Source organism: Lagopus muta, chromosome 1 (assembly GCF_023343835.1).
Source record: "Lagopus muta isolate bLagMut1 chromosome 1, bLagMut1 primary, whole genome shotgun sequence".
NCBI lineage: Eukaryota > Metazoa > Chordata > Aves > Galliformes > Phasianidae > Lagopus > Lagopus muta.
Window position 1 is genome coordinate 119041928 of NC_064433.1, and position 13394 is coordinate 119055321.

Below are 13394 nucleotides of genomic sequence, written 5' to 3' on the forward strand. Positions count from 1 at the left end.
AACATGCCCTCAAACTTTTTGTATTTACCATGACTGAGGACTGTTTCTCTGCCATTCAGCACCAAATGGTCATACAGGCACGAGGAATGTACTTATTTTTTCTCCCTGTTTCATTGTCATTCTTAATCTCTGGCTGATATGGAAGAAATTGTTTGGCCGTAAGCTTGAACAGCCCCAGTTCCTTCAGTCTCTCCTCGTAGGGCGTATTCTCCAAGCCCTTCACAAGCCTTGTTGCCCTTCTTTGGACCTGCTCCAGCACCTCCATGTTCCTTCTGTACTCAGGTGCCCAAAATTGAACACAGTGCTAGAGGTGAGGCCTCACCAGCACCGAGTACAGGGCCAGGATGACTTCCCTAGTGCTGCTCACCACACCACTCCTGATACAAGCCATGATGCCATTGGCCTTCTTGGTCACCTGGGCACACTGCTGGCTCATATTCAGCCGACTGCCCATCAGTACACCAAGGTCCCTTTCCATCAGGCAGCTTTCCAGCCACTTTAGAGTTTACTTCTTGCACACTTTCAAATAATGGAGATGATGATTTTTCTCTAACCAGTTACTGCTGTCCCTAATTGTTCTCTATTCTTCTTGAGACAGTGGCGGACTTGTCTGCAGAATTTGGAATGCAATATTAACCCACCGACAAACGCCTGATAAGTCCATGGAGGCAGAAGGATAGCTCTTTGGAAACAGATGTGTAATGGGAGTAAGCAAATGAAAGATAGATACATTCCTAAATTATTGGATGTATATATGTACGTAGTCTCCCTGCTTTGCAGGTTTTGCACAATTACATAGCTCTTTGACCATCAGCATAATACACAGTAAGTAGTAACAGCTTATGGAAGAGGAGCACAGAAGACAAATGCCCTATCACTGTAAATATAAAGCCTTAGCTGAGACAGAGTTGATTTTCTTCATAGTGTCTGGTACAATGCTAAGGTTTGGCTCTAGGAGAAAAACAATGTTGATAACAGACCAATGTTTTAGTTGTATCTGAGCAGTGCTGCCTAGATCTGAGGACATTTTGGTTTTTTAGCTTCTTGTACTGTCCTAATAGAGAAGTGGCTGAGGGGAATACAGGGAGCTGGGAGAGGCAGAATGAAGACTTTACCAGGCACCTGAATTGGCTTTAGCATTGTGCACACTGAACTTAGAATGGGTGACAGGTGTGCTGGCTGATGGTTTAAGCAGGAACGGGTTAAGCTGTAGTGTATGTCACTTCTTCCTCTACAACTGTACATAGCTTTGTGTATGAAAGCTACTCTCAATGAGCAACTAAGCAAAGCCTGCATGATGGTTTTGATTTGTAATTTGGCTGCAGTAAAATCGTGGCAAACCTAAAAGGTCTTTATTTTCTTTATCAACTGCTTTAAAAAAAGAAAGCAGGAAACCAGATTAAATGTTGTTAAAGTTTAATTTTATTTCTTTTTATTTTTACACTGTACATGACAAATACAGCAATCCAAAGAAAACCTGTGAAGCAAATATATAGCAATTTAAATAAACTGCTGCTTTCTCATTGTTCAGCTCCTTCTGCAACAACATTCAGGCATGTTTAAAACAATCTGTACTGGTAGGGGACTGCCTTACTCAACACCTCTTCTTTTGAAAGAGGAGGTGTTAAATAAAGATTAAGGTTTCTGAGTCATTACAGTTCTTGTAAATGCACTCACTTTTACGAATGGCTGACAGACTTATACTTAATCCACTGGTTGGGACCACGCACTTCAAAGGGCGGCTCATTGAAGTAAATGTGGTTACCGAGTTCTTCCAGTGGGGGCTCTGGGTCAGTGGTAGCAAACTGAGCAGCTTCCTCTATCTCTTTTCTCACTGCCACATCGATTTCCTAAACAAAGAAACGCTAATTAGAAGACATCTCAGAAAAAGCATCAATATACTCAATTTAAAAGTGATGATGAAACATTGATCAGACCTAGTATTAAAGCTGCCTATAAAAAATTAGAGAACTGTAAGTTTCCTCCCTTCTAAAGCAAAGAACAGTACAGTTAATTATCCCAGAGGAACAAGACCACAATGAGCATTTTCTTTTTTGCGTTCTCTTTCTGCAAAGCAGTGCAAGTATACAGAGAAATGTGACTGAAACCCTGCAGGTCAGGCATAAACCCGCCCAACTTCTGATGCACGGATCTTTACAAGCTCCAAGGAGATCTCAATAGCAGAATAATCAGGATATTTACACCATTTGCTTAGGGAGCTTCTGGCTCCTTCACTAAGATTCTTTACCACCACTGACCAGTGCCAATGTAAGACTCAAAGTTCAGAGGCTTACCTGCTTTCTAGCTCAGGTGGACAATTTTGTTTTCTTAGAAGCCAGTGTGAAAAGAGATGTATTTGAAACACTAACACTCACAGAACCTGCGCTGAGTTACACTCAGCACCCAAAAGCAAAAAGCAGTTCCTGCACAGCACAACTGCATTAGCTAGTGTGCAACAAAATTTTATTATCAATCACCAAAAAGTTACATTCTAATAAAAAAGCTCAAAGAACAAGCGAATAAATAGGAGATAAATAGTACATGAATGCAAAAGAGCTTGCTTAAACATTTACTAAAAGCCATACCTTTAATTCTTCAACGCTAGCAAGGTTATTGTTGATCATTCTGTCCTTCAGCAAAGTAATGGGATCACTTTTGCTTCTCACTTCTTGAATTTCTTCTCTAGTGCGATAGCTAGGAGGAACACAAGCAAACAGATGAACTTCAGTAATTCTCTTGAATCAAAGTGATGACGCAGCTCGTTTTTAGAGAAAAGGTGTCAGGAATGCAATGAAAATACAGCAGTATTCATTATCCAAAGTACAGCACGGCTACATCCAGAAGACTCCTTGGATTTGAAAGTGGAAACTGAAATAGATCCAGACTTAAATATGATGCGGGCAGCAGAAGGAAAGCTGCTGTAGCTGAGACGGCTACTATGAAGATGTATTTCTCCCTCCCTATCTCTACTAATGGAAAGAGCAGTGGGGGCTCTATGAGTTGCTCTGTGCTATTAGATTGGGTCACAGAACTTACAGAGGGACACGTTTAACAAACTCAATCAAAACTTCCAATTCACTACATGTTTCCAATGAAGCGTTAAGGTATATGACTACTTCATGTAATCGGTCTGAATTTGTTGCATGGCTCAAGGCCCTAGGCTTTTTGGCACCTGTATGCTTGTGCTTCTTAAGAAGAGAAGTGTTCCATTTGACTGGACACTCCAGCTGTTCCTTTACTTTTAGCTTATAGGATTTTTATGCACTCCAAAAACCCTGGAAAAGTGCACTGCTTTTCTTAGAATATGCCCCAAAGTCGTACAGAATGCAGAATTCATTGATAAAAGGTACAGAAATTGAGCAGATATTGCTTGTTCTGAAAACTCCATTTCTTAATACTGAAAATAAAACAAGGGCTGAGTGGTCAGACTTGTCACAGTGATTTTATCATAACCTTCATGCATTTCATGCAGTGTCGGGATTTTGACCATCAATACTTCATTGTTTTCAGTGAATGCTAACACAGGGTTTCCACGGTACCTTATGCCAGGATCACTCATACTGTGGCCATGATAACGGTATGTCTGCAACTCCATCACAATAGGACCCTTAAAAAGAAAGAACATACAGAGAGCAGTAGCACCTTGAGCAATCCATTTGTGTTATAGCACTATTTGCTACAGGTGAATTGCTTGAATTGTACAACTGACAAATGTTTTTAATTCAACTTTCTCTCTTAGTTTAATCAATTCACCTATCATTATCACAAGCAGCAAAAGAAAACTCCTCTTAAATGAAGAAGTATGTTGATAACTACTAGCATTTACTTTCACGTCCTTATTGAGCACTGTTAAGCAATCTGGTCCCTTCCAATGCCTTTCCACCATTACCCAGAGTATTTCAAATTGCTCATAATTTCACTTCAAGACCGTAACTCCCAGCAGCTTGTTCTTCTGTGCAAACTTCCTTCTGTGCATTCCAAGCACAAACATCATTTCACATAACATATGTCAGAACAGTTTTATTCTTGGGTGACAGGCACTGATGCTGAAAAACCATTAAGGTTCCATACAGTTTTGTACGTATTTCTAGGCAGGTACATAAAAATCTCTCTTGTTGCCATACATCTAGTCTCACGAAAAATCACTTTCCTTTTGTTGTAAATGTAGAATTATTTTTTGTGCCGCTTCCCCTAATAAATTTCTTCATAAAGAACAAAGCTGCCTAACAGTCAAGACGTTTTTCACAACAGAGTTTAAGAAGGGCTGCTAGGAAGGAGAAAGAAGTTAACAAGGTCTCAAGATTCTTTTTTTTCTTAAAGCTTGACTGAATACCAACTGCGTGTTAACAACTCTAACAAAATTAAAGAACAACTTAATTAGTAGTAGATTCCTTACTCTGGAGAAACAGAGGAAATAAGGTCAAACAAACAATTCTACAGTAACTACAGAAAGCTAGGCTAACTTGGGGAATGTTTTATGCATCAATTATTGCTGAAAGTTTCACCTATGGTAAAGGAATGGCTACTGACTTACTTTTCCAGCTCTGCAGTACTCAGCTGCATACTTGGCTGCTTCTCGAACACAGAGAACGTCCATGCCATCCACCTGATGCACAGCACAAGTCAAAAAGAGACCGGAAAACAAACTTTCAAATTCAGTACCTTCATATCACAAATGCAATAGGAACTCAATCTTAAATTTCCTATTTTTAAAAACATTTATAAATATATTTATAGATAGAAATACACAGGCATGTATGTATTGCACACACATGCCTCAAAGCACGCTGGAGCTGTACTCACTCTAAGCCCTGGGATGAAGTCTCCTCTTTTGTAGTAGTCAGTACTGGCTGCAGCTCTTTCAACTGAGGTTCCCATTCCATACCGATTGTTCTCACAGATGAAAATACAAGGCAGCTTCCACAAGGCTGCCATATTGTATGTTTCAAATATCTGGCCCTGAAAGAAAAGGAGCAAGTTCTGTCTGGACAGGGAGCTCACATTTCAAGCAGTAGGCTCTACTGAAAAATCATTCAGCTGCAGCTAGCAAAACTTTTGATACCAGAAGTGATCTGAAACTAGCCCCTTGCTGCAGCTCAGCAGCAATAAAAGAGAAGTTATGTTATAAAAGTAACTTTTATCTCCACTCATAGTTCATAGAATTTCTTAAGTTTTAACCCATTTCAGTCTCTGTGTTAGAGCAGCACAAAACGTAGAATGATCTGAGTTGGAAGGGACCCTTGAATGCCATGTGTTTTGAAGGTGGGAAGGTAAAAATCAACAGTGCACTCTACATCACTTTTTTCCATCTGGCTTTATTTCTCTGCCAATAAAACGAAGATAATTGTCTCAAAATAAGAGGTTCAGCAAGATGCACTGGTATCACCAGACTCATTTTTTCAAACCATCATTACAACAGATTCAAAGCCAGATGCTGTCTGGGTTGCAGACACTAGACAGACAGAGGAAGGTGCTCCTCTACCCAGCAGAAAGGCAGAGCTCTCAGTTCACAGAAGGAAAACCAACTGCCCACACTCACAGAGCTACCTTAGACAGCTTGTTTACCTGGTTGGCTGCACCATCCCCATATAAAGTCAGGCAGACCTCATTTTTGCCAAAGTATTTGCAGGCCAGCGCAATCCCAGCTCCAAGAGGAACCTGTCACAGTACAGGACATACCACAATTTTAGAACAACGTTTAGAGAATGTTGGAGACAAGTTGCTTGTGAAATGTGAAGGCACTTCCGATATCAGGGACGTGCTCAACAGATACAAGAGTAGTAACAAATGGAAATGGGTTGGTAACAATCTGTCTAGCAGCCAGAATAGTTTATAGCTATATTCTTGGCTTGATGCAGATTGCAAAGCTGTCAGCAGGCCAGAATAACAACAGATTTAGCAGCCACAAAGCAATAGTAGCTGCATACAAGTTGACATCATGAAAACTGAGAAGAAATGCTAGGATGGGACACCAACCAAATTGAACTTGTGTTTTAAAGCAGAAGTCATGTATATACCTGAGCACCAACAATACCATTACCACCATAGAAGTTTTTAGTATACATATGCATTGATCCTCCTTTTCCCTTCACACATCCTCCTTTACGACCTGAAACATGAACAAGTGATTTCTTTTTTCAGAAGAAAAATGCTATACAAGTGGTAACAGTTAATTCAACTCCTTATGGTAATAATACTGAGGCAATGTTACTGTTGTCATGAGATAGATCTCAAGAGAAATAGCCAGTATGGTCTACATTTCTCATGTATCTAATCCATGGCACTTTAACAAGAACTGCAAGAAGTATCTACAGTCCTTTTACCTTAGCTTCTGCAAGAAAAATATGAACACTGTTCCAAGTTAATTGCAGTAATCTACACTTGTCCTCCCTGTAACAACAGCCAGAAGCAGAAGTTACAGACAGGACAAAGAATCAAACACAATACCTCAACAAAAACCCACAACTCCCTCCCTGCCTCCAGATCAACCTTGAATACCTAGCCCAGCATTGTTCAAGCTGTCGTTGGCCCTTTTCCTTCCTAACACACAAATACCTCCTCCCGCCCACACAGTCAAGCTATTCTTCGATCCTCTCCATCCACTCCAGTCCCCCAAGTTAAACCTCCCAACTAGAAAGTTTGAGAAATGCCCATCTAGCCATCCCCTCCTCCAGTGCTGCATGAATCTGTATTTGGGCATTTGCATTTGTTAGCTGCCTAACCAGTTACCAAAAACCATAAGAATACTGTTCTCTGCTACAGCAGAGATCCTACAGATGCTAGGCACTGGGATTGTGCTCATACAATTATAATACATTTCAACATTGTTTTTTGAGATGTCAAAAAACAATCTCTCAAGCCCCTAGCTCTTTTTCTGCTCAAGTAATGCTCAGCCAATTGGTATTTCACCTAGCTTGCTCCCTATTTCTCAGGCCATTTCTCTCATTTTTCAGAATCACTTATCTAAGAGCGCACAGCTCACCCCCAACACATACTATGCTGTCTTCCAGTCCAACATACACAATTCCTCCACACCATTCCCCTAATAATGAATGGAACTATGCTGGCAGCAGAAAGCCGCTTTAACTTTTGGCGGAATACATCCTTTTGTTTGGCAACAATTTTGGCAATTACATCAATTATGGTTTTCCAGTTACATTTCAGTTAAATTGTGATTTAGTTATTTCTTATACAAGGTCACAGCTAATAGCATCAAAAGATTTAATAACAAGTAATTGAACTGATATCTACATGTTTTTTCCTCTGCCTATTATCACAGAATCACAGAATGGCCTGGGTTGAAAAGGACCACAATGATTATTCAACCCCCCTGCATATTTGCAGGGTCACCAACCATCAGACCACGCTGCCCAGAGCCACATCCAGCCTTAGCCCTGACACCTCTCCAAAAATTAGACAGAATTAACGTAATGTACTCTGGCAAATTATCTCGGTTCCTACGTTTCATCTTTTAGGTACTAAAGGCATTCTCAGCATAGTTTGTCTTTCTACCACTCCAACCAAACTACAACCAACAGGTTTATTTCTCCCTGTATCTTCTCTCCACTGCCTTTCTTAAAATATAAACGTAAATACAATACTTTCAGATCCAACAGTAATTTTAACTACATACATTCTACCTAAATCACATTTTGAGCTACAAGAAGTAGCAGCACTTAAACCTTGTTACTTTAATGACGCAGCTGCTTTTTATTACAGAACACAGACCATAAACAATGTTTATTCTGCCGTGTTCCTACATCGCTTCTGGATCCCTGGTATGCTTTGTGCATCAACATCATTTTGAAGTTTAGTAAATACAATCCTGGGGCTAGTACATAGCACAGGAACCCTCATTTCATTTAGCACAAACCTGTAAGTTCAGCGAGAATTTCTCGAACGGGGACGCCTCGGGCATAAGTAAATCCGTGAGCTCTGTATGCTGTTATCACGTGGTCTGTAGGCTTTATGGCAACTTCAAGCCCTACGCAGCAAGCCTCCTGTCACCAATGGAAAGCAAGTTCAGCAATGAAGAGGAAGCACACCATTTCCACAGGCTGCAACGTGGCACGGTCTGTCTGTGGTCCCCCATACAAGAAATAAAGCAGGAAAGAGGAAAAGCACAGACAACAGCAGAGTGCCTTACATCCCAAGGAGGAATAGGCCTGTCTGCAGAATCTGGAGCTACAATAGCCTTGGGCTCTATATTCCAACCTGTCCTGTGTGCAACTAAGAAAATTAGGGAAGAAGAAAAAATGAGAAGGTAAAAAGACCTGCAGATTTCTTCTATGCTCATCTCCCAGATGAAGTATCTAAGTAACTACAGTTCAATTCACCAACTTCATTAAGTTCCTTCTCCTCACTGTTGCTTTTTAGTGGATGTAGGATCTGTGAGATGCTGGAAGAAAACTTATCAGTGGGGCTTGATAATGAGGATGTGAGCTTCCAAATGCACTTAATTGAGTATGCTACAATAGCTTATTCCCCACATTCAGCTGGACTGCAGCTGCACCTTGCCTTCTCTCCCTCCCTATTGCTGTCCCAAGAAATCAGGGATCCCTTTGTGTGCTCAGACATTGCTCGTAAGGAAATAATGACCCAAATTGCAGACCTGCTATGACTTCAGACATCATGCATAGATACTGAATTCTGGATTTACTACCTCATCTATTTCAGAAGCCTAAATTAAATAGGGCAAGACAGTATACAAATGTCTTGGGAGAAGAGTCTCACCTGACCATCATATAAGTGACAGAAGCCACGAATAATCTTCTGCTTGTAAAGCTGGTCAGACTTCAGCTCCATGCGCCGTATGGTCTGCATTGTCTTGTAGTAATGGAGCCCCTCCTCTCGTGTCAGCACTGCAGTGGTAGGAGGGCCTTCTTCCAGGCGATGGAGGTCACACGGCTGTGAAGTTGAACAAGCAGTTACTTCTTGACACTCATCAATCCTGTTTATCAACAGCACTTTTTTAAAATGACACGTCAGTTTCAAACTCAGGTACTAGTGTCATTTGAAAAAAGCAAACCCCAACACATAGAACGCAGCTTCTCTCTCAAACCGTGAGCTACGCCAAGTTGCAAGAAGGGCTGATTTTAAGTACCCCTACCAAAAAAATAAGTCTTACACATTCAGTGGAGTGAACCAAACACATTGCTCTGCCAGTGCACTAGATGGCCACAATTCTGCTTCATAGCCTACGTGGCATCTCCTAGTAGAGCAAGTCTCTCCACAGCAAATATACTGATGCCCTAAGGAATTTGATACAACACACCTGCACGTGACTTCAGTCTGATTTAACACAGTAACATGACTACATGCATCCAAGCACACTATTTCCAACTCCATGTAGAAATCAGAGCAGATAGCAAGGGGTTTGGTTCTGAAAATCCACGTAGCACTTTTGTAACTGCAATGGTAAGGGGTGAGCTCCATCATGTCAGGATCTACAGCGCTGCTTCCGCAGAATATGAGTATTAAGCATTCAGCTTCTTTACCTTAATTTCAAACGTAGCTTCATTTGCAAAGTCAGCATAGTTACGTGATGCTACCATCACTCGAGAGGCCTTAAAAAGAAAAATAAAATGTGAGCAATACTGACAATATAATTACCAAGCAATAACAGATAAAGTCTCAAATCATTTCTAACAGTACGCAGACACTGAAATACTCCGTGACTGAAACTTTCCAGTGGCAGATCCTTATAATATCAGAGAACTTGGATTTTGAACGCATCCACTACAACTCCTTCAAAACCCAGTATTTAAGATTAGAAAAAGAGAACAGAATTTTAATTTTTTAACACCCTTGATGAACTAAATAAAACAAGTAACTTGAGAAGACTATAAAAAGGATTAACATTGTAAAAAAAATAAATTTTTTCCTTCACCTGATAGATCTCTTACACGAGGAGTGACACAGCCAATTAAGATGGCTCTTCACACTGACTGCAATTTCACCTGGACAAAAAACTTCCCTGGGAGAAAAAACACAACCCAACACAACAGACTTCTGGAATGTGAACTACCTCTTTCCTTTTAAGGGGAGAGAAGATGGAAGGACGCAAGTAATAATAATAAAGACAAAGAGTATTATTTAAGCAGGTGGCAGCACAGCTACCCAAGGGTGCATGGAATACAGAGCTACAAAGCTGACACAGTAGGAGAGAGACAAGATGTTTGAAGATACGTTACTGTTCTGTCTAAAAGAATGTGCACAGTCTATTAACTAACAGCTGGTACTCTTAAATAACTTCAGTATGTGGTAGTTGCCTGTCCATGCAACAGTGGCCACAGTGTGAGGAATCCACTTGATTTTCAGCAGCAAAGTTGTATTGCTAATTGTCACACATACATTTCAGAAGATTATTCAACCATGGAACTTACATACAGTCATAAACTTTGAGACTACCCAGTGCTGTCTCCAACAAAGCTATGATTGATGCATGTAACACTGCGACAAATGCAAGGAGAAATTTCTCAATGCTTGTTGGTTATCTCCTGTTGGCCATTTAGTTCGGCTGTCATGACCTCACAAGCCCCCATGTTATCAGATTAAATATTTGGAGTTCTTAATTTAAACCAGGTTTCTACACTGTTTACCACGATGCACCAGTATTACCAGTGATAAAAAGCTATTTTAGTTCTAGAGCTGGAAGTCAGTCATGAGTCTGGGATTCACAGAACCAGCAAATTGCTGAGGTTGGAAAGGACTTCTGCAGGTCAGCCTGGTCCAAGCTCCAGACCTGAATAGAAGCACTGCTGGAGAATCTCTACAGAAATTCTTAAATACATGGCCAGTACACAACAGAAGAAACAAATATGAAAATCCTTGACAAAACTGGTTCAGGTCTTACCTCACTAACAGCTCCCTAGGTTAGCAGCATTTGGAAGGAGGAAAAAAAAACAACAAAGAAAGGAAAAAAAAAAGAAGTGTGAGTAACTGCAACAAACAACTTGGGGAGGAGAATCAGCAAATTATTAGCTAACTGGAACACTGAGAAAAGTAGTTTCCCTTTAGGCAAGCTTTGAGTCATGGAAACCCATCTTTACGCTTTACAAAATGATCAGAGTAGTAATAATGCCTTATTGGTTAAAACTGCTTCAGTTTATTTGGTGATTTGTAAATGCATAGGAATAGTTAATAATTGGCAGTCAATAGGATCCCAAAAGCCATGCTAAGATATCCAAAATGGAGCTGGTTTGAACTTCTGGAAAACATTGTATGTCAGGAGCAGGCCAAGTACACGGAGAAAGGAACACATTTTTGGCACCCAAACCTGAAAATTTTAATACAGACATTTTACTTGTAAATTAGAAAATGCTTTTAGATCTATATTCCATGTAGTCCCAATACACACAGCAAGGCCTCCTGGTGACCCTGCTCTCTGACTGCTAGGCAAGAGAGCTACCCCAGCACTGAAGCAGGGCAACAGGTTTGCTCTCAAGGACAGAAAGACAACTGGCCTTCAGCTGACAAAAGATATGCTTTAATGCTGTCAGAAAACTCCCATTCTTCTCCAGTGTTTATATATTTTCCAGCTGGCATGTTTTTTTTCCTTGCAGAGAGTCATTACAATGGAATAAGGAGAATGAAAAGGGAAAATTCTAAAGCTGTTTCATGTGAGAGAGAAAACACAACATATTAAACATTGAGGTAATTTTTAAAACCCCACAACTTGAAAGAATACTCAGGAAAAGATTAAATGACTATTATTTGAGTGAGCAAAGGCAAAACACTCGTGGCAGGGGAGGTCTGGGTTAGATATTAGGAAAGACTTCTTTGAAAGAGCAGTGAGGCAGTGGCACAGGCTGCCCAGGGAGATGGTGGAGTCACCATCCCTGGAGGTGTTCAAGAACCGTGTGGATGTGGCACTGAGGGACGTGGTCGGTGGGCACGGTGTGATGGGTTGGGGGTTGGACTGGGTGATTTTAGAAGTCTTTTCCAGCCTTAATGATTCTGTGATTCACTTCAAAAAAAGTCAGATGAATGTAGAGGGAAATAAGATGACCAAGTTTACCCTGATTGTGTTGACACTCAGAATATACCAATATAAAAATAAATTCAAGGCAAAAAGCCTGGAAAAGGGTTTCAGAAATGGAACGATGTGTTTTAAACACGATAAATATGGATATCCGCACATTGTTTCCACATCGAAAGCCATGGAGGAGGCACAGCCAGGCGTGGGCTGCAGCGCTGGTTGTGCACTTCCCGTACTCCAGCAGCAGGCACCACACCAAGGGGGCTGGGTATTACAGCGTGCTCTCGCACGCAGCGCTTTTTTTTTTTTTTTTTTTTTTTTTTTTTTTTTTTTTTTTTAAACACAGCAGTTAAAATAGCACGGGAAGAAAAACAAACAGAGATAACTCTTCAAGTACGATTTTTGCCACCGGCACCACGCGACGTTCTCGGCTGTGCGGGTGACGGAGCCCTGGTGCAGGCTTCCCAGAGAGGCCGTGGAGTCTCCTCCTCTGGAGATATTCCCGCCCGGCTCGGGAAAGGCAGGAAAGCCTCCCTTCAGCACGGGCTTGGGCTGGGTCACCTCCACGGGTCCCTCCCACCTTCCGGCTCCGTGATGCCGTTAACCCCTACACCTGGGCTGCCACTGAAGCACTGCAGCACCGCGCGTGCCCCGTGCGGCCCAACGGCTGCGCTGCTAGCGGCCGCCCCCGCCGTCCCACTGAGGCGGCGCGCACCCCCCCCACCCTCCGCGCCCGCCGTCCCCAACCCCCTCCCAACCCCGGCAGCTGCCGGCCCCTCTCACCGTCCTGCCGGCGGCGGCGGCCGGACCCTGCAGCACGCGGGAGAGAGCGGCCAGCAGCATCTTGCGCATGGAGCGGGGAGGGGCGACGACTCTGGAGGGGGTGCCGTCCTCGAGTCTCCTTCAATCGCCCGCCGAACCCGCCCCGGCTGCCAACCGCACCGCCCGCCCTACGGCCAACCAAAGTGACGGAGCCGGCTGACGCACACTCCCAGCGCCGGGCCGACCGACGCCTCACTCTGCGTTCCGCCTCCGCCATGCGCATGCTCGGGGGCTCGCGGGCGGTGCCGTCGGGCTGGAGGCAGTGTCTTCTTGCTTGGAAGCTGTGAGCGCTGCCATTGGGGACGTAGGCGGGTCTGAGGTGTGCTGTTAGAGATGGCACAGCTCCCCGGCAGCGAGAGCCGTGCGTTTCTTCTGGTAGCAGTAAGAGGGCTGGAGCACCTCTCCTGTGAAGAAAGGTTGACTGAACTGGGATTGTTTAGCTTGGAGAAGAGTGGGCTTTAGGGAGACCACATTGCGACCTTCCTGTATTTGAAGGGACCGTATAAACAGGAGAGGGTGTGACTATTTACATGGGTGGATAGTAATAGGACAAGGGGGAACGGTCTTAAACTGAGACAGGGGAGGTTTAAGT

At 42.6% G+C, this 13394-nt stretch overlaps 2 protein-coding genes across 5 annotated transcripts in view; one reads left to right on the forward strand and one right to left on the reverse strand.

The window, feature by feature from the left end:
* Nucleotides 1-1530, forward strand: part of MAP3K15 (mitogen-activated protein kinase kinase kinase 15) — a 73115-nt gene extending 71585 nt beyond the window's left edge. For all 3 annotated transcript variants that reach the window (XM_048936490.1, XM_048936482.1, XM_048936500.1), the window contains exon 29: nt 599-1530. In XM_048936490.1, the coding sequence (XP_048792447.1) occupies nt 599-680 (82 nt within the window). In that variant the 3' untranslated portion in view covers nt 681-1530. The remainder of the gene's footprint in view (nt 1-598) is intronic.
* On the reverse strand, nt 1400-12983 carry PDHA1 (pyruvate dehydrogenase E1 subunit alpha 1). Of its 2 annotated transcripts, XM_048936511.1 has the most exons (12): nt 12764-12983; nt 10856-10870; nt 9498-9566; nt 8734-8907; nt 7874-8000; nt 6018-6109; nt 5566-5658; nt 4804-4959; nt 4535-4606; nt 3540-3607; nt 2586-2694; nt 1400-1850 (listed from the first exon to the last, which is right to left on the reverse strand). In XM_048936511.1, the coding sequence occupies exons 1-12, from the start codon at nt 12830-12832 to the stop codon at nt 1680-1682; spliced, it is 1215 nt and encodes a 404-aa protein (XP_048792468.1). In that variant the 5' UTR covers nt 12833-12983; the 3' UTR covers nt 1400-1679. The 2 variants fall into 2 exon arrangements, with proteins under 2 accessions (XP_048792468.1, XP_048792474.1); XM_048936517.1 differs by lacking the exon at nt 10856-10870.
* Nucleotides 12984-13394: the final 411 nt, after the last annotated feature.

Bases quoted from the DNA above. Each gene is read 5' to 3' on its own strand.
- PDHA1 (XM_048936511.1), bottom strand. From the start codon at position 12,832: ATGCGCAAGATGCTGCTGGCCGCTCTCTCCCGCGTGCTGCAGGGTCCG. The intron at 6,110-7,873 runs GTTTGTGCTAAA...TTCATGTTTCAG, and splicing joins AATTCTCGCTGAACTTACAG to GTCGTAAAGGAGGATGTGTG. The intron at 1,851-2,585 runs GTATGGCTTTTA...TTCTTTGTTTAG, and splicing joins CTAGCGTTGAAGAATTAAAG to GAAATCGATGTGGCAGTGAG.